At 38.7% G+C, this 18,132-nt stretch overlaps 1 protein-coding gene across 2 annotated transcripts; it reads left to right on the top strand.

Moving 5' to 3' along the window:
- The first annotated feature begins 1,611 nt into the window (after positions 1 to 1,611).
- aPKC (protein kinase C iota type) lies at positions 1,612 to 18,110 on the top strand. Of its 2 annotated transcripts, none has more exons than XM_069057133.1 (8): positions 1,612 to 1,772; positions 1,875 to 2,152; positions 14,325 to 14,375; positions 14,825 to 14,910; positions 14,966 to 15,221; positions 15,601 to 16,511; positions 16,781 to 16,896; positions 16,955 to 18,110. In XM_069057133.1, exons 1-8 carry the CDS (start codon positions 1,768 to 1,770, stop codon positions 17,040 to 17,042), a joined length of 1,791 nt encoding a protein of 596 aa, XP_068913234.1. In that variant the 5' UTR covers positions 1,612 to 1,767; the 3' UTR covers positions 17,043 to 18,110. The 2 variants fall into 2 exon arrangements, with proteins under 2 accessions (XP_068913234.1, XP_068913233.1); XM_069057132.1 differs by lacking the exons at positions 1,612 to 1,772; positions 1,875 to 2,152 and adding exons at positions 3,046 to 3,387; positions 3,603 to 4,128.
- The last annotated feature ends 22 nt before the right edge of the window (positions 18,111 to 18,132 follow it).

The following is an 18,132-nucleotide window of genomic DNA, read 5'->3' on the forward strand; positions in this document are numbered from 1 at the left end:
TTTGTGTACTTACTGTCAAAATAAAATCAAAATCAAAGGCGCGACTCGATTTTAACGAATCGCACACAGCCACGTGTCTGCCGCGTATAAGTGTAAAACCACGTGTGACGCTAACGTATTGCGCAGTTTAATCCAGATAGTACGGCGTCATAAATGATTGTACCATCGTAGGATTTGGAGGTTGCTGTGCGCTATGCTTTAGCTTTAGGTGCGCCGCTACGCCCACTAGTTGTTACAAACATTTATAATAACCCCGTATTAACTACCTACGGTACGTGTTCACAGGTAAGGTTTTTTTACACGCGACGATGAATAAAGTAGGGTCTATTTCGGGAACGGCTACTCATTTGCCACAAGGAAAACCATGAGCACGTGTTTGGGCCGAAATTAGGTTGTTGTTGTCGACGAGGGGGTAAACTAACACTAAGAATCGGGAAGGAAAAGAAGGGGACACGCTACGGGACCCGACGTGTTCTCAACCAACGTGGGGAGTTAGGTTAGGTCTCTTAGGGCCAAATACGCCACGAGTGCAAGAAATAACGAACAGGGGGGCGAAAGCTAGAATAACGTCGCGTTCGCGGACCACGTGTTATCCAGAAGAAAGTGCAGAAATTATGGTGTGCCATCGTTTGTGGATGATTTTTGGAATAATACCTGTGATTACTACGGAAATCTACAGTGTGGAAACCACTTATGGAATAAATTCAGTAATTTCAAAACTAATGACATGTGGCAAAAACGCTGAAACAGGTCGATTTTTATTTCTCATGGTGCTTATTTTAAATTGCTTCACTTGTTCATGACGTCATCCATTTTTGAGGTATGACGTCATCACCACTTTTTTTAAATGACAATACTGACTTTTTTATTCTTTTTCTGATTGACCTTACTACTACCTAAACGATTAATGAAAAAAATTGGTACCTTAGAGAACAATTTTTTTGAGAAAATGACAAATTTTACTTCAAAAATGTAATTTAATTTTTAATGTAAAAATTTTAATTGACCTTAAACAGAAACAAACATCTAAGGTTAACAATAAAATGTAACGCAAATGTTGAAAATATCCCCCACCAACTTTTGGCACTGTACACCGCGCTCAATAATGTCAGGGCTAATTTGTTCCATTTCAGCGCGAATTCTCTGTCACAAATCTTCTAAATTGTTTGGTCTGTTAAAGTAAACCCTCAATTTTAAATAACCACATAGAAAAAAAATAAGTGCATTAAAAATTAAATTTAATTTTTGAAATAAAAATTTATTATTTTCTCAAAAAAATTGTTATGTAAGGTACCAATTTTTTTCATTCATCGTTTAGGGAGTAGGAAGCTCTATCAGAAAGAGAAGAAAAAAGTGGGGGTTGTCATTTAAAAAAATTGGTGATGACGTCTTAGCTCAAAAATGGATGACGTCATGAATAAGTGAAGTAACTTAAAATAAGCATTATTAAAAACAAAAATTGACCTGTTTCAGCGTTTTCAGCAAATGTCATTAGTTTTGACATTACTGAATTTATTCCATAAGTAATTTCCACACTGTATAATAATTTGTTTGTCACACGTCGAGTTGTGTACCTTTTTAAACTTGGCGCCGTTCGAAAAGCAACCAAAATCCCCTAAACACTGCGGGGTTTCCGACAAAACACCGACAACTGTCATTTAAATTTAGGTTATGAATGAGTTGATTGTTTGAGTTGAGTTTACTGTTTTTCGAGGTGCAACGTTAGTTATTATTTGTTAAGTGCCTTTTCTTTAAGAATCTCAGCTAATGACGTAAGCGACATAATTTTATTTTCCCTAATAGTAAAAGTCTTCCTGTGGTGACTAATAACCCTAACGTGCCTGAAGCGTGACTAAAATCATTAATTGTTCCAGACCAGTAACAAAAATGCCAACATTAGACAACGCCAACGAAATTCGGGCAAAAATCGCGTACAACGGCGAAGTCTTGATCACGTACATTGACCACAATGTACAATTCCATGAGTTTATATGTGAAATTATGGGGATATGTCGCTTTGGCCCCAACCAGTTGTTCACAGTGAAATGGATTGATGAAGAAGGAGATCCATGCATACTATCATCAGAAGCTGAATTTAATGAAGCGCTAAGATTATACGCGCTAAATCAAGACAACGAACTGATTATTCATGGTAAGTGTAATTGTCCCAATTTTATTATGCACTGGGAGAATATTGCATAGTTGATGTGCATCAGTGCATTAAAGTATAACTATTAGTGTTTACTTTTGTTGGGAAAAGTCAAGTAGAGGGCGCTGAATCCTAAAGAGGTCACCATATAAAACAGTATTGTTAAACTACACATAGGAAAATTGTTTATTTTTACTGCAAAGTACATGAAAATTTACAATCTCTCTAAATCAACAGGGTGCACAAGAAAACATAATGTTTTGGCCTTATCACCATAAACATTTTAGTAAACACTAAAATGTTTTTTTCTTCAAGTTTTACGACGCATTTTCTTATCAACCGTCGACTTTCCAATATTATGTAAAATGTGGCTTGCAATGACATTCAGTTTTTTTAAGTTGTTCTTACCTTCAATACCATTTATTTCTGGTTCTGGTTCAAAAAATTGAATGACTTAACTAATCGTAATACCAAACAATAAGAGTTTTACTTGAGAGTTTTTTTTTTCAAGTTAGGTGACAAATTTTCCTTGAGACTCAGTGTCAATGTAGACAGGGGCGTATTTTATGGAAAGATTTATTTCCCGCCGCTAACCATTTACAACAAGTAATCATACTTACGTAATGAAAAAGTCTCTAAATTTTAATGGAAAATTTGAGTTTACTGCTTCATAAAAAAATTTTACTTGGCCGTAAAAGTGTTACGACTGACTTATCGGGGCAGACCTTGAAGAACAACGGTGGAAACATCTGTCGATAGGTTTGTTTAACATTTTTCCCCGCATAATTTCGATGGAACTCGATATGATATGTGTGTAATTTTTTATCAAATCACCGTGTCCTTCCGATCGAGGGGCCATCTAGCTTTGGCAGCGTGTAGTGTCCTGTGCGTTCGGGCTGGACCGTATCGATTCGACGGCGCCACCGTAGCGTCCCGGCCTGACGGCGGCGTCATTGCCACATCGACGTCGTCTCGTCGGTGTTGAGCAAACGGCGGCGTCGCGACGTCCGTCTTATCGTCGACGTAGCGGCAACACTGTCGCACGTCTCCCGTCGTTAGTTTTCAGTACCTGTCCGCTTATTCGCAAAATCAACCCAAGAACCGGACCCTCGATTAATTTAAAAAACGAACGAAACAGTCCGGTGGCGTCGCGCCGCGTTCTTCCGCAACGATCGACCGTCGCCTCTTCGGATTTCCTCCCCTTTAGCTGGTCTTTATTTAACCCCAATCGCCAGTAGGTGAGTTGTTCGGCAGGCGGGGTGAGGGCGAATTGTTTTTCAGGCGGGTCCTACATGATTTAATAACCTCTCTAATAATAGCCCACCGACAATTACGTCATTTACGATTAAAGATCATTAAGGAGATCGGTCGAGGGATTTAATGAGTGGAGGGTGGCCTGAATTGTCGTCGTTTTTTTCCGGGAGCGGAGTTTGAGCGCGGCTGTCGCTTGCAGAGTGCGATGCTCCTGTTGTAAGTCCGGTGGTGGAGGTTTCCCGTCATGGCCTGGGGTTACTGGAGCGCCACGACGGTGTCGGACCGCGGGCGCAGCCCCCGACGCAACCAAAACGGCACCGCCAACCACCAGCAGACGATGCCGGTGACGATAGAGGACCGCCCGTCCGTCTCCCAGACCTACGCCGGGGCCCCAGTCAACTCCAACAATAACACGACGTCGAACACGTCGCTCCAGGGCGACTTCGAGGAGGTGGCGACCTTCTCGAGGAGGCCGTCGCTGGATTTGACGCTGGTCGGTCCCCAGGGTGCCCTGGCTGGGATACTGTGTGCGGCACACAGCAGCAAACAAGGCGGCACCCTCTCGGCGGGCAACACGTTGACGAGGGTGGGCAGCAAGCACACGGCGGTGGAGTATGCGGTGCCGCATCATCTCTACCACCATCATCCTACCTACATAGAGTACCATCACAAGCAGTTGTCGTTCTCCGACGATGACAGCAGCTCGGAACCGGGATATGCTACAGGTAAAGGGAGGCGCTGGCGAGGTGCCTTCCCCTCTACGTAAAAACATTTTAAACGAATTGACCCAGTTTATTAAATACTCGCATATTATTTTGCTCAAATCTGGAAGGATATTGAAGATCTGGATAATTCAGTAATTCTTCCTTGTTATGTCGCAAATAATTTCCCCTTATTTTTCTGATCCTGGGTCAAATCAGTTCTTTAAGAAAAAAAAATGTGTTCTATCAATTCCGTGATATGGTTAATACATAATTCTTTTAAACATGACGTCGGTTCATTTATTCGAATACAATAAGTGATAGGGAAAAATATTTACATGCGAAATATACAAAATGTTTCACGTTTTGATTCAAAAACCCTTTTACTGAAGAGCTTCGATCCCAAGTTCTTGTTAGTTCGTATTTTATATTTCAAAAACTCAAAAAATATTTACCGAAATTATAAATTCAGCTGAGGAGTTAAAAGAATTCTGGTCCGTCGTTTGGCTTGTTCTTTGCGAACGTTTAGCCCCAGGATAAGCGGAACGGGTGGATGTAAATTATAAATTTAAATGTTGGAAGTTTTAAGTACGGTCCCTTTCTTGCTTTAATTTATAACTTGAAGAATTCTTAACAATTTTTAATGTACTTATTATACGCGGTTTTAAAACGTAACATTTCAATTACGTTGCGTTCTGACAAGCCCAAATCGCTTCGAGTTATGAAGACTAACTGAAAAAATGCAATTAATTCATTTTTCTCATGTAGGCAGCTGTGAAATAGTTATTTTCATATGAGTAGCGCTGTCAGATCACTTTTCAGGTATGAGGCCGAAATTTGAAGCACGAGGCGTTAGCCGAGTGCTGAAAAACCGGCCGAATACCTGATAACTGACAGCTCACGAATATTGAATAACATTTTTCGTGTTTGTTTGGGCAAAGTTTTAAAAAATATTAATTAATTGTAAATTTTGGGGTTATCTTTGACAGATGTCAAGTTAGGTATATAACCGGGAAAGTTTATATATTTAGTTATATACCACTTTCCCGGTTATGTATTTCTGGAAACGAACACGAAAACTACATTTTTCCGTTGTGTCGGTTTAGACGAAAGTTTCGACTGATAAGGCTAAAATTTTAAAAAATTGTTACTCTGTTTTGTAACAAGAAAATTAAAAAAAAATCGACTTTATATTAACAAACACAATACAGACCTTTTAGATACATATTTTAAGACGTAACTCAAAGGAAAGTCGTTATTAAATCTTATTTCAGTTGAAGAAAAAAACATTATTAGGTAACATTTAATGCATATTTACCAGAAAAGGTTGAATTGGCAGTACAACCCCTTGGGATTTTATTCATTATAATATATGTACTTGTTTTTTTAAAGGAAAATTTCTCAGTAGATATTTTTATTTATTATTGCAAGATATTTCAGAGACTCCAGTTTAGATGCTTTTTAAGACTGAATTGTTTCTAGTTTATTTTGTTACAGTTTGTTTTTTTCCACTACTACGTTATGGAATACACAATAAAAAAGCATACCTTTTTTACCAAAAGCTATAAAAACAACGCGTACTATTCTAGTATAAACCAAGCACCAAACATTGTGTTTTTTAGAATAAAGTTTTTTCTCTGTGCGGCCGAGGTAGACACATATTCAGTTAGTTTTATCCGACCACAAAAGGCAGGTGTTTACGTGTTGATTCGGTGATTGAAGCTAAAATTTTGTGAAAATAGCGCGTTTATTTTCGAATAGTGAATACATAGATGTTGTGTTGGCGTGTGGTGAAGCGTGCGGGAGTGCTCCTCGAGCCTGTAGGGTTTGCGTGCGACTTCTTCATGTGCGGGTACATGAAGGATTTGGTATATTCGTTCCCAATTGAAGTTTTAAGAGAACGCAGTAACAGAGGTGTGTTGGAAAGAGTGGAAGAATCATTTCGTGGGTGCCTTCGTTATGTACTTATTCCTGAGACACGTTATATATTTGGCAATAGAATTACGTACACATTAAATTATTTGGGAAATTACTACTTGCATCTAATTCGGTTTAAATTTTCAGCCACATAAATGCAACATGTATTGTGCCTTTTTAATTTACATTAATTAAACTTCATGAAAAGGTACACATTTTGTGTTTATCTAACCCATCGACTTGTTTATCAAATAACATTGTATTGTTATGTCATAACTTGCCGATAACTGCGTACAATTTCAAATCAAGACAAATGAACTAAACAATATTGTTAAACATCGTTTCAAATAACTTTCCTGTAAACACTCGTTGTTTTTTATTTATATTTCCATTAACGACGGCTTTTTGTTAGTGGTGATTTGTTAACTGCGAAACGTGCAAAGTATTTTTTTATTGAATGGTTTAACTGAATATATTACTAAATATAGCGTTGTAATGCACAAATGTCCAAAACGACATATATTTTTTGATATTATCACAAATATTTGCAATTTTGAGTTTTTATCATCACCTATGTAATAACCAAAATGTTTTTCACTGTATAACTTTAGATCCAGTTTAAAAATTGATTTCTTTGCTCTTCAAAAACTGCAAAAGGGTTGACATTTGATGTCATTAAAAAGTTTCGTAACAAAATGAATTCAAAAGAAATTGCAATGAAGGAACGTTACGTTCACCGAGAAAGTTTTTAATAAATTTTATTACACATTTATGAAGAAATATTTTTACACTTTTATAATATTTTATACGTAGGCTTTATGCGTGAAAAGTTAGGATGCATTTATTTCTAGTACATATTATGAACATTTTCTCCTCAAAGTTGGCGTTGAAGAGTCGATTGTGAACGCACCACTCATGGAGGTAGGCACCACTCTTCAGTCTGCAGAATAAAAACGCAAACAACGCAAAAAGTGGGGTTAGTTTTAAACAGGTTATCCGTAATCCGTGGTGCGTTCACAATCGACTCTTTAATGCCAACTTTGAGGATTTAATTTTTGTTTTATGACATTTCACACCATCATAAATTTAATATGAATGAAAATGTCAAAAACCCTGAAAATCTGGCAACTTTTTTTGTATTTAATGGTTTGTAAGTTTATGTCGGCTTTTTCAGCCAAATCAAAAAAGAGCAATTTTTAATAATTCACCATCGAAATAATTGATGAATTATCGATTTACAAGAAAACCCGACACATTATGGTATTAGAATCGGCGATTTGACAGGGCATTACCCAAATTAAAAAATAACATTTTTCCAAATTATCAATTATTTAAATTTCATTAAGCACTTCCATTAAGGCTGGTTTTGCAAATTTACATTTGATTTCTAGATCCCATTAATTCATTGTTTCATTTGTGCTAATGGGGCAGAATAAAAATGTGTTAGTTTAAAAAAAAAATAATAATTAACAATTAATCGGAATGTTACTCTCATGTGACCAAAAAAATTGCAAATGAACTGATTTACCTACGTCTAGCTTGTCTTAGTTGTTAGGACGTGAGATCGTTGCAAGGAACTCGTTGAGTTGCTCTCTAACTCTTCCATTTTGTTCGCAGACATTTTTGTATTTATTTTTGGTAGGGGTTAATTATTTTAATCGACATTTACGAATTGCCGTTTCAAACATGTCTACAATTCACTGACGAGGGATGAAACCTCAGAATACCGTTGTAGGTTTTTTTTTTGCGACCCAATCCTTCCTCCTAGCTCTGCTTTATCGAACATCGTGCCCCGATAGGACTGTGTAATTAGTGCGGGCTCCTAATGGAGCTATTAATAATCCAGAAAATTCCGACAATATCTAATGGATATCGGTACTTCCTCAATCTGATATTGTGAAATTTTAATCGACTCGAGAGGGTTCAAATTCCAAGCGTCCGCCACGGGTAACTACACATTGTTCACGTCTCCCTTTGGTGGAGGAGCATGTTTTCGCTAGTTGTGGGTCCTTAGATTTAATTTCAGATTAGACGGCACCGCGACGTCGGAATTATTGCGATTAAGGGACGAAATTAGGCAGTAAAATGTCGAACAGACGTCGCGGTTAAATCGACTAGCGAGAGTCGGCTCCTGTTCGAAAGCAATTTCCGTTTTTTGACGACGGCCACGCCATTAATAGTGAACTTGTTCAGGTTAATAAAATTGCACTAATTGGCGACGCGAAAAGGAGATTCGAAAGCAGTTCACAATTTATCTGGAGGGTGAGACGTGTTGTCAAATAAGGGTGCCCATCGTCTTAAAGAGGACCTGTTTGTTGTTTCTCTGTTCGGAATGCGGAGGCATTTGCAGTTACCACGAAGCAAATTGCATTTCGTAGGTGTTGACATGTTTGTCTTGTAATGTGCTGTTGAATAAACGCGAATCAGTGGATAGAGTTGCCATTTTAAGATTGTGTACAGTGCGTTCAAATTCAAATATGTACATACAGGGTGTTATTGAAAGTTGTACAGATATTTTAACCACGAGCTACTGGCTTCATGCAGAACTCGGAAAAAATATTTAAAAAATTCATTGTCAAAAAATAAAATGACATTTATTTTTTGAGCTACAATTTTTTTTAAATTGCTTTTAGTTTTCTACGTTGTCCTACAACCTCGGAGGTAAAATTTCGGCACATTTTAAAAAATACACCCTGTATATCATGTTTGTTCAAGCAATTAAAAAAAATTGTAACTCAAAAAATAAATGTCATTTTATTTTTTGACATAGAATTTTTTAGATATTTTTTCCGAGTTCTACATGAAGCCAGTAGCTCGTGGTTAAAATATCTGTACAACTTTCAATGACACCCTGTGTAACAAATAAGAAAAAGTACTAAAATAATAATTTAAAGAAAATAAAATTTCGACAGTATGCTGAGGCTTTCACGGTCGGTGTTTCTGGGTTGATGGGCCGTGAAATTGCTTCCCGACGTTTCGCCGGCTGGTGTGGCATCATCAGGGGCGCGGTGGTCTCGGTCGAAGCTGCCTTCTCGGTGACGCGACAGTCGCGGTGATTCAAAAAAAATGCTTTCACTGTTGCGTAGAGGACACCTTTCAAAAAATGTAACATTTGACCCCTGTTGCCATTAACTTTTTTTTATTTAACGTCTTTAAAATGACGTAACTTTAGATCCCACAATTAAGCATACCTATCAAGACATACGGATTCAAATCCATGGATAACTCGATTGCAAATTAATTTGTTCGCTCGATATAATAGATATTAGCAACCATCATCAATTGTTTTTTTATTTTTTACGCCTACAGGTTTTTTTTATCAAATCTGAAGAGTTCTGTGTTTAATGATGTAATACTTCACTCTAAAATAATCAAAAAAATCAATATTGATAGTGATGAAACTACTTTGATGATTTCGCAATTGTGTACTTGCGCAGGTGGCTTTGGCTTCGTAAACGTTACACCTGTCAGTGCATTTTTTTTTTAGGTTAAGCTTATTAGGATCAAATTTGCTTCGAAGAGGTTCGTTTCAAAATACTAAAACAAATCTTGATCTAGATACCTATTCTGGCTGTAGCTCATTTGATTTGTCTTATTTTTCATGGTGCAGTCACATAATGATTAACACAAATTTTGGATAAAACTGGATAGCAACGTACAGACCGACCCGTTGGCCTGCAGAATCACCAGATCTAACCCTGTGCGACTTTTTATGGGGTTAGTTAAAAGTCAAAGTTTACATAACTCCATCAGAAACTGTTAAGATTTGCATTAATCGAATCTCAACCGCATGTCGACAAATTCCTTCCGACGTAATTCCCAATGCAACAACGAGCGTTCAGCGAAGAACTGCAATACTCGTAATGTGCCTTGAAAGTAGTGAACGGCAGTTTGAACATTCCAGGAACGTATACATTTTTATCAATAATTCAATATTAAATATAAATTGAACCTTTTCTGTATGTTTTTATAACTTATTGTTTTACCATGCATGAGTGAGTCACAAAGTATTGCATTTAATGTGCGAGGTAAGTTATTCAAATTTAACTGACACTGACAATTTAATTTACATAGAAGTGTCACGTTGACACACTTAAAATTTATGAACTTAGCCTACTGTTTCAGTTAACTGAAAAATAATTATTTAAACTGTGTGGTTTTTTAAATAGGTACTGTTACGATTTAAATCGCCGCGCGATTGTAAATCTTCGCGATTTTTCTAGAATGTTCTAGAATCCATCGCGACGGAAACGTACTCGGACTTCCGCCGAAAAATCTGCGCACAGAGGGGGTGGAAGCTATAAATCGGGGGAACCAGAGACAGAACGGGGATTTTTTCACGACCTTTTGCCGGGAGTGTTGTCAGTGCCTGGGGAGAGTCAAGGGGACAGTGATCGAGTGAATTTGCAGGGCCGACGAGACGACGTAGTGGAGTTCACGAGGGCCGTTGGAGACGATTCGTCTAAGTACCACCGCCCACATCGCCAAGCGGATCACGGACTTCACTACGGAAGGTTCCAGACCGAACGCTTTTGCGGATCAGGATCTCGTCGAGTTCTGTCAGTCCAGGTCGTCCCCGGACTCACCGGAAGGTGCCGGATCTACCCACCAGCAAGTCGGGAGCAGTGGTGACACCCCAATTTTTACAGGCCGTAGCTTCTCAAAGTTTTCGGTTGTATTTTGTCACTCCGTCGAACTAATTGAGCGTTTGTATTTAACTATAGTCAAATTTCCATTGTCACTCATTATTTCGACGGGTGAAAAGTTCCATCAAATTCATTAATTTGTATATCGCGTTTAGGATTATAATTTGTTCCACTGTTAAAGTTGCAGTTTTATAATAAGGCGCGTCATTTCATTAATCGTACTAACTTAAGAAAAAAATTTCCTTATCAAGTCCGTCGGGTTTTTATATTCACGAACGATTATCAATCGGTGAGTGACCTCGCCAGGAATTGTGTATCGCGCTCACCGAACATTTTTTTGCGCGTGGTTCTTCACCGGTCCGTACCGGAGAAAAACATCTTAACTTCAATTTTTTTTTGGAGCGAAGGAAGACTTGGAGGACCTCCCCGCTTATGCGGGCGGCGTAGCCGAATAGCGACGTTACGTAGGACGAGTCGGCCTTCCTCCTTCGCTAAAGAAGGGAATTTTTTTTTACTGTTTCGCCGGTACTCGTTCGTTGAATATCTGGGACCCGGAGGACCCTCCGAGGAGTTAGGGTTATTCAATTTTGTACACGCCATAGGGCTAGTCAGGCTTCGTTGTTTTTCTCTTTCATTATATCATTATTTTCATTGTTGACATCTGAATAAACGATTAGTTGGAAGATTGTGTATCATTTCCCGTACTCCGGGCTGTTCTCACCAATTTTTCAGCTTCAGTCGGCGTTTCTCGTGGTTCGCATTGTAAACCGAGTCGAAGCCACGACTTGTTCGTTATACCCCTGAACATTCCGGATTCGTAACCGGTAACAGGGTTGCCCAGTTTCGGGAGCGTAATTTATAACGTAACAGTACATACTTCTGTTTTTCTAAAAAAAAAAAAAACGAATTTTGAATTTTTACTCTTTAATTATTATTATTATAACAAGCGTTCAAATAAATGTGTGATCAACAGACTGTACTTTTTTCTCTTTTTAGTTGCAACGTTTAAAAAAAAATCAGCAGATCCATCACTTTGTGATCACACTTTCATTTGTTGCGATAAATGACGCATTGAAGATTGCAGCGTATTTTGTTACGCCCCTAACTCTTTCAACGATTTTTGAAATAACTTTTGATGATCGCCCATTTCCACTTTTTCCTCTTACACGCCTTGTTTCACAGCTGATGACGTCATGCGTTAACGGAAACAAAAGCAATTACAAGGCCACTCGATGACATATTTTTTTTTTTTGAAGACACGGTAGTAATTATTTATTGCTCATAGATATTTTTTATATGTCAATACATTATTAAGTACATATCTAGTTCACCGAACTTTGAAATCTTATCCATCTGTGAAAATAAGAGAGATAAGATTATCTTTTTTTTTGCGTGAAATAATCAGTGAATATCAGTTGACCCACCGGTGCTTTTTTAACATTACGTAATTCAGTACTGGCTTCACATAATACTTTTTAATTCGCCGACTACGTATATTAAATTTTGTAAGACCTTTTTTACCTAATTGGCAGTATTGTTTTCTTTGTTTTAAATGGGATTTAAAACTTTTTAACTCTGGAACTGCAAATCTCTTCCGACATTTTTACGATTACATATTTACAAAATAAATTGTTTTATTTATGTCATTTCTATAGCAACATTAAATCTTGATCGTCAAGGTCATTTTGACATTTCCCGCTAATGTCACAAATGACAAATTTTGCCTGCTTAATTAGGGCCAATGTCAATAAAACATCAATAAAAAAAATTTTGCCAAAGTTTTATTCTAAACATTCAAAATTATGGCCCCAATATCGTATTTTAACAGAGTAAAAATTATTTCGCTGATAGAGACGGATGTGTCAGAAGTTAGGGTGGCAACCCAGTTGGGATTTCCAAAAAATTTATAAGATCTTGACAAGACAAAAGACAAATAGAATTTATTAGAGGTTATGTCCGTTTCACATTAGAGTACTTTCCATTGTATCAAAGAATGACCTTGACGACCAAAATTTATTGCTCACAACAGTACATATTTATTGACAGTGAAGTAAATTTTACTTGTTCATTTTATAATAATTACAAATTTTCGGTTGCACAAAAAATGTTGTGTAAGTAAAGTACACCTTTGCCGCAAGCAGCCTCGGCGACAATTTTTCTCTCGGTAGGTACATTAAAGAACGATTTCGCGGCCTTGATATACAAATTACTACTATTTTTTGTCTTATCTTTTGATCCTAACGAAAAATATGAGACATCGAATCTAATCCCATCAAATTAAGAAAATGTATTTCAGAGGAAAACAATGACAAATATGTGATTGTAGTAATACAAATCCATCATTGTGTAATTTCCATTTCCAGTGATAAAAATGCTTGGTTTAACCTTAATCACTTTGGATATTTCTAAATTTGGCAAGGCGTGTTGAAAAAAATTTTGAAAGCCATTTAAAGTTTCTTGTTTTGTGTTGTGTTACGTTGAGCCGATTTGTAATTTTCGACGTGTCCGCACCATTAGCTGTCCAATTATTACGATTTTGCTTCTTCTTCTCCAAGGATTTTGAGTGTGTTGATGTTAGACGACCGTTTCGATGGAATTATAGATTTTCTAATCAAGGTATTGTAACGTCGGTCTGATTAAGAAACAAGAGCAGTCCGGGGCGGCGACGGAGCGTCAATCACCGCCCCGACGATTCCGGGACGCGCTTGAAAAGCACCTGTCCGTCCGTTCCGGTCGACAAAAAGACGATAGAATCCGGGACAATGCGCCAGACCGCATTCGAGCACGTCGCCCCGCCGTCAGGATTCCGGGTTACATCGTCCGGAAAGATAAGAAAAACGAAACGGTTTTTTCGAAGGGAGACGTGCATGTGGCTTCGGAGGAAAGCTGAAAAGGGGAAAATCGCCACCGGTCGTGGCATCTTATCGGCAGTTTGACCTCGATCCTGACGTCACCTCCGACAATCGATAAGCCCATATGACGATGGGTGGTTTTTTCTCATTGTTTTTAATAATATTCGCGTAATCGCGATAATCGATCTCGCCAGTCGGCGCTAATGAGACATTCCATTCACAAAAAAATCTCGATACCTCCCACCAAACAGATTTCAAACATTGTTATCACGTTCGTTCGAGATAACGTTTTATCAGGTTTCACCTGTGATGTTTCTTAATTGTAACGTGCGTGTGGTGAAGATGGACCGTGTTACGTGACCATTCGCCCCCGTCATAATAATGGGTGATGGTAAACAGTGGTGGAGCAACATCAGAGTGTGGAAGGACATGTGTGAGGCCGCTATCCTTTACTCATTATATCCGACGTTAAGTTACGATGCCTCTTCGGTAGTGTCTGCAACGTACACCGGAGGTTGGTTGTTCAAAAAGCATCCCGCGTTTCGGACCGATTGTTGTTTCCATTTTTAATATTTTCATGCATGGCGAGTCGGACAAACGCGAGGCGCCCAAATGCGATTGCGTTATTTAAAGAATTTTCATTATTTTCGTTTCGCCACAGCCACGGTATACCTGTCGGGCCTGATAAGGTATTTTTATTTTATCTTATCAGCTCGTATTGGTTAATTCTTGCGATTCGATTTTTCTCCAATTAGAACTGTCATGGACGAGACGAATTATTTATTTGCATCTATTCTGTCCGCAGTTTTCCCAAATGTGCCGCCGCAGCCGGGAATGCCCTGCCAAGGGGAGGACCGTGAGTATTTTCCTTTTTTAGAACAAATTGTGGGGGCGCAAACCACGCTCGCCAATTTAACAAAAAATACGTTGGCAACAACAAAGGTGTCACTTCAATTACTGAACAACGTGCACGACGTAAACTAGATTTTTTTACCAATTTCCAAGAGCATTTAATGTTTTGTGAAGGTAATTGATAGTCATTAACTCCTGGCACCGTTGTGTTGGCAACAGTTCCGATCCAAATTCAATGGCGCGACTTTCAAACGATATCACCGACCGCGCACCCGATAACTTTTTTGGCGATTATATTTTTGCAATGAATTTAAAATGGCGTTGCCGCAACGACGATGCTGCCACTCTTGCAATGCATACTGTTGTGCAAAAGACAGCACAAACAAAAATTTGGTAATTTGAACCACCAGTGATTTGTTGAAAACTGAAATTGTCGTGTTTGTATGTCCGCAGGGAGTATATATAGAAGAGGTGCCAGACGTTGGAGGAAACTCTACCGCGTCAACGGACACATCTTTCAGGCCAAACGATTCAATCGAGTGAGTACATAAAGTGGTGGCATTCAAGTGGAAATTTCTTGTGTGTGTTTTGTAGAGAGCCTTTTGCGCTTTCTGCAATGACAGGATCTGGGGCTTGGGCCGTCAAGGTTTCAAGTGCATACAATGCAAACTCCTCGTCCATAAAAAATGCCACAAATTAGTACAAATTCCCTGCGCGGTAGAATTAGTTGAACCGTCTATCAGAGAAGAACATAACGGTGAATCACCTTTAGTAACTCAAACCTCCAATAATGAACTTATATCGGAAATACGCGATAGAGAATATCCGGAACCGCCTCCAGACGTGACAGGTAAACAAGTCCCCAAGAACATTATATAACATAACCTCACTCCTAACCTTGATTTTTACCTCTTCTCAATTATATGTACTTATTTACGGCAGAATGTTTTCAAATTAGGTTAATTTAACACGAATTACTTGTAAATGTAAACATTTTTATTGTTGCTTTATCTTAAAACATAACCTCATTTCGCTTTTTTAATATTTTTCATCTGTAACCGTCAGTCTGCGAAAAGTGCAGATCAAGTGATTTGTTATCTGGAATTTATTTAAATTTTTCGCATTTCACGCATAATTAACTTCGATATTTGCAGTTTTTTTGTAAATTCCAACGCGACATAACCTCAAATTTGTGTTTTTCTTTGATGTGAATTTTATGTTGGATGCAGGTGAATCGGTGCCTGTTGAGGATCCGAATCGACAATCGGACGACCTGGAGGCCGGTTCTCAGCGTCAGTATTCCTTGAACGACTTCGATTTGATTCGAGTGATCGGTCGAGGTTCCTACGCTAAAGTGCTGATGGTGGAATTGAAAAAAACCAAACGCATTTACGCCATGAAAGTGATCAAGAAAGCTTTAGTGACCGACGACGAGGACATCGATTGGGTGCAGACGGAGAAACACGTGTTCGAAACGGCCTCAAACCACCCGTTCCTGGTCGGTTTGCATTCATGCTTCCAAACCCCGTCGAGGTTGTTTTTTGTCATCGAATTCGTGAGAGGTGGCGATTTGATGTTCCACATGCAAAGACAGAGACGTCTGCCCGAGGAGCACGCTCGTTTCTACGCGGCAGAGATTTCGTTAGCGTTAAATTTTTTGCACTGTAAAGGGATCATTTATAGAGATTTGAAATTGGATAACGTCCTTCTGGATCACGAGGGACACATCAAACTGACTGATTATGGTATGTGTAAGGAGGGAATCAGGCCGGGCGACACGACCTCGACATTCTGCGGGACGCCTAACTACATAGCACCGGAAATTCTAAGAGGGGAAGATTACGGATTCTCCGTGGATTGGTGGGCATTAGGGGTGCTGTTATACGAGATGCTGGCAGGCCGATCACCTTTTGATATTGCGGGAGCTTCTGAGAATCCCGATCAAAATACTGAAGACTACTTATTCCAAGTTATATTAGAGAAAACAATCCGTATCCCGAGATCACTCAGTGTCAAAGCCGCCAATGTCCTAAAAGGGTTCCTCAACAAGAATCCCGCCGATAGATTGGGGTGTACCAGTCACGACTCCTTCGTGGAAATCACCAGTCATCCATTCTTTAAAAGCATCGACTGGGACATGGTAAGTTGGAGGGGTGGTTATTGTTACAACTCCAACAGAGCTGTTGAAGTTGAAACAGGAACAAATGAATTATTGTTTTTTTGTTGTTGGGAGTCTGTGTTAACTTGACGAAACGATAGTTGACACGGAGGTGCCTCAGTCCGCCGTTTTTGTCAGAAACGGAAGACGTTTTGCAGAATTTCGACCCTCGGTTCACTCTGGAGGCACTCTCTTTCACACCGTGCGATCCGTAAGTCGTAAGCTGGCTAATCTAGTTTTGTCGCTTTTAGCTAGAGCAGAAACAGATCCCGCCCCCGTACCGACCCCGTCTCGATTCCGACAGAGACCTGGCCAACTTCCCTCCAGAATTTACCGACGAACCCGTACATCTCACCCCCGACGATCCGTAAGCAGCCGATCAGACCTGCCGATAAAAAAACAATCTTTACGTATCTGATTTTTAGGCACGTGATCGAGAAGATCGACCAATCAGAATTCGAAGGTTTTGAATACGTGAATCCCCTACTGATGTCGCTGGAGGATTGCGTGTGACATAACGTCCTTTGCGCTTTACACCCCAACAATTTACCCCCACCCCCGTTACATCGCCATCCTCCACCACTGTTCCCGCCGCCGCCGCCTCCTCCCGATATCGACGATTATGACGACGCCGGGTTTTTGCAAGTTGATATGAGGCCAAGTAAGTCCATCTTGCAAAATATTTTCTGCCTTCCTCTCAATTAAATCACACGCTATAAATGAATAAAACAATTGTAACAAGGAGCAGCAGCAACGGCAGCGCTACCATTCGTTGGTTCTTCCATATTTAAAACAAATAAATGAGAGTGGGGGTAGAAAATGTTCCTCCACCATATTTTTTTTGTTGCTAGCACAGAATGCAGTAGGTATTGAAGCCTCTAAAAGAGTTAATATTGTTGCAAAAAAAAAATCATAAGTTTGTATTACAGTACTAGAAAAATAATTGCCAACGAAGCTTTATAATTATAATCATAGGGAAATTTTCTGCACTCAGACTTGATAGTTGTAAATACAGAGAAAGATTTGATGGGAGACTAGGTACGTTGGAATTGATTGTTTTCTTTGTTTTTCTTTTTTTTCCGATTGAAGTTATTACTACTGTTCGTGTTTCGTAAAGTTTTTTGAGATTTTCGGAGGTTGAAAAATAGGCAATTGTTTTTATTAAGATAATTTGTTTTAGAGACGATTCCGTTGACAACTTGCACATTCCTCTAATGTATTATTGAATTTAGTATTAAAAATTGAAATAAATCATTGACTGATGACGTCACAGCTAACCATTTGTGGTGGTTACTAGAATTTTGTATAATATATACAGATTGAGAATGACTATATAATATTTAGAGTAGCCACAAAGTATATATCTCGCTTTACAACTTTATTATAACCATTGGTATTCCTTCCATTATTATTACTTTTTTTAAGAATACAGCGTTAAGTATTAATTTATATGGAGTTTAAGTATTATTTTTTACATTCCGCAGTACTTGGGAACTGTCCAACAGATCATATGTTAGCGTTATTTTTTAGGTTCCATAATGATTCTTGTTTGTATAATTTAATAAAGAACTATTCAAAAAGGTCCGTAGTATGACTGCCAACC

The sequence above is a fragment of the Tenebrio molitor genome, chromosome 9, assembly GCF_963966145.1.
Source record: "Tenebrio molitor chromosome 9, icTenMoli1.1, whole genome shotgun sequence".
Taxonomy (NCBI): Eukaryota; Metazoa; Arthropoda; class Insecta; order Coleoptera; family Tenebrionidae; genus Tenebrio; species Tenebrio molitor.

What these genes read in the sequence shown, in the direction of transcription:
- aPKC (XM_069057132.1), top strand. Translation starts at nt 3,648, where the DNA reads ATGGCCTGGGGTTACTGGAGCGCCACGACGGTGTCGGACCGCGGGCGC. An exon ending in AGGCCAAACGATTCAATCGA is followed by an intron (nt 14,911 to 14,965) that starts GTGAGTACATAA and finishes TGTGTTTTGTAG; the next exon opens with AGAGCCTTTTGCGCTTTCTG. An exon ending in ACCGCCTCCAGACGTGACAG is followed by an intron (nt 15,222 to 15,600) that starts GTAAACAAGTCC and finishes TGTTGGATGCAG; the next exon opens with GTGAATCGGTGCCTGTTGAG.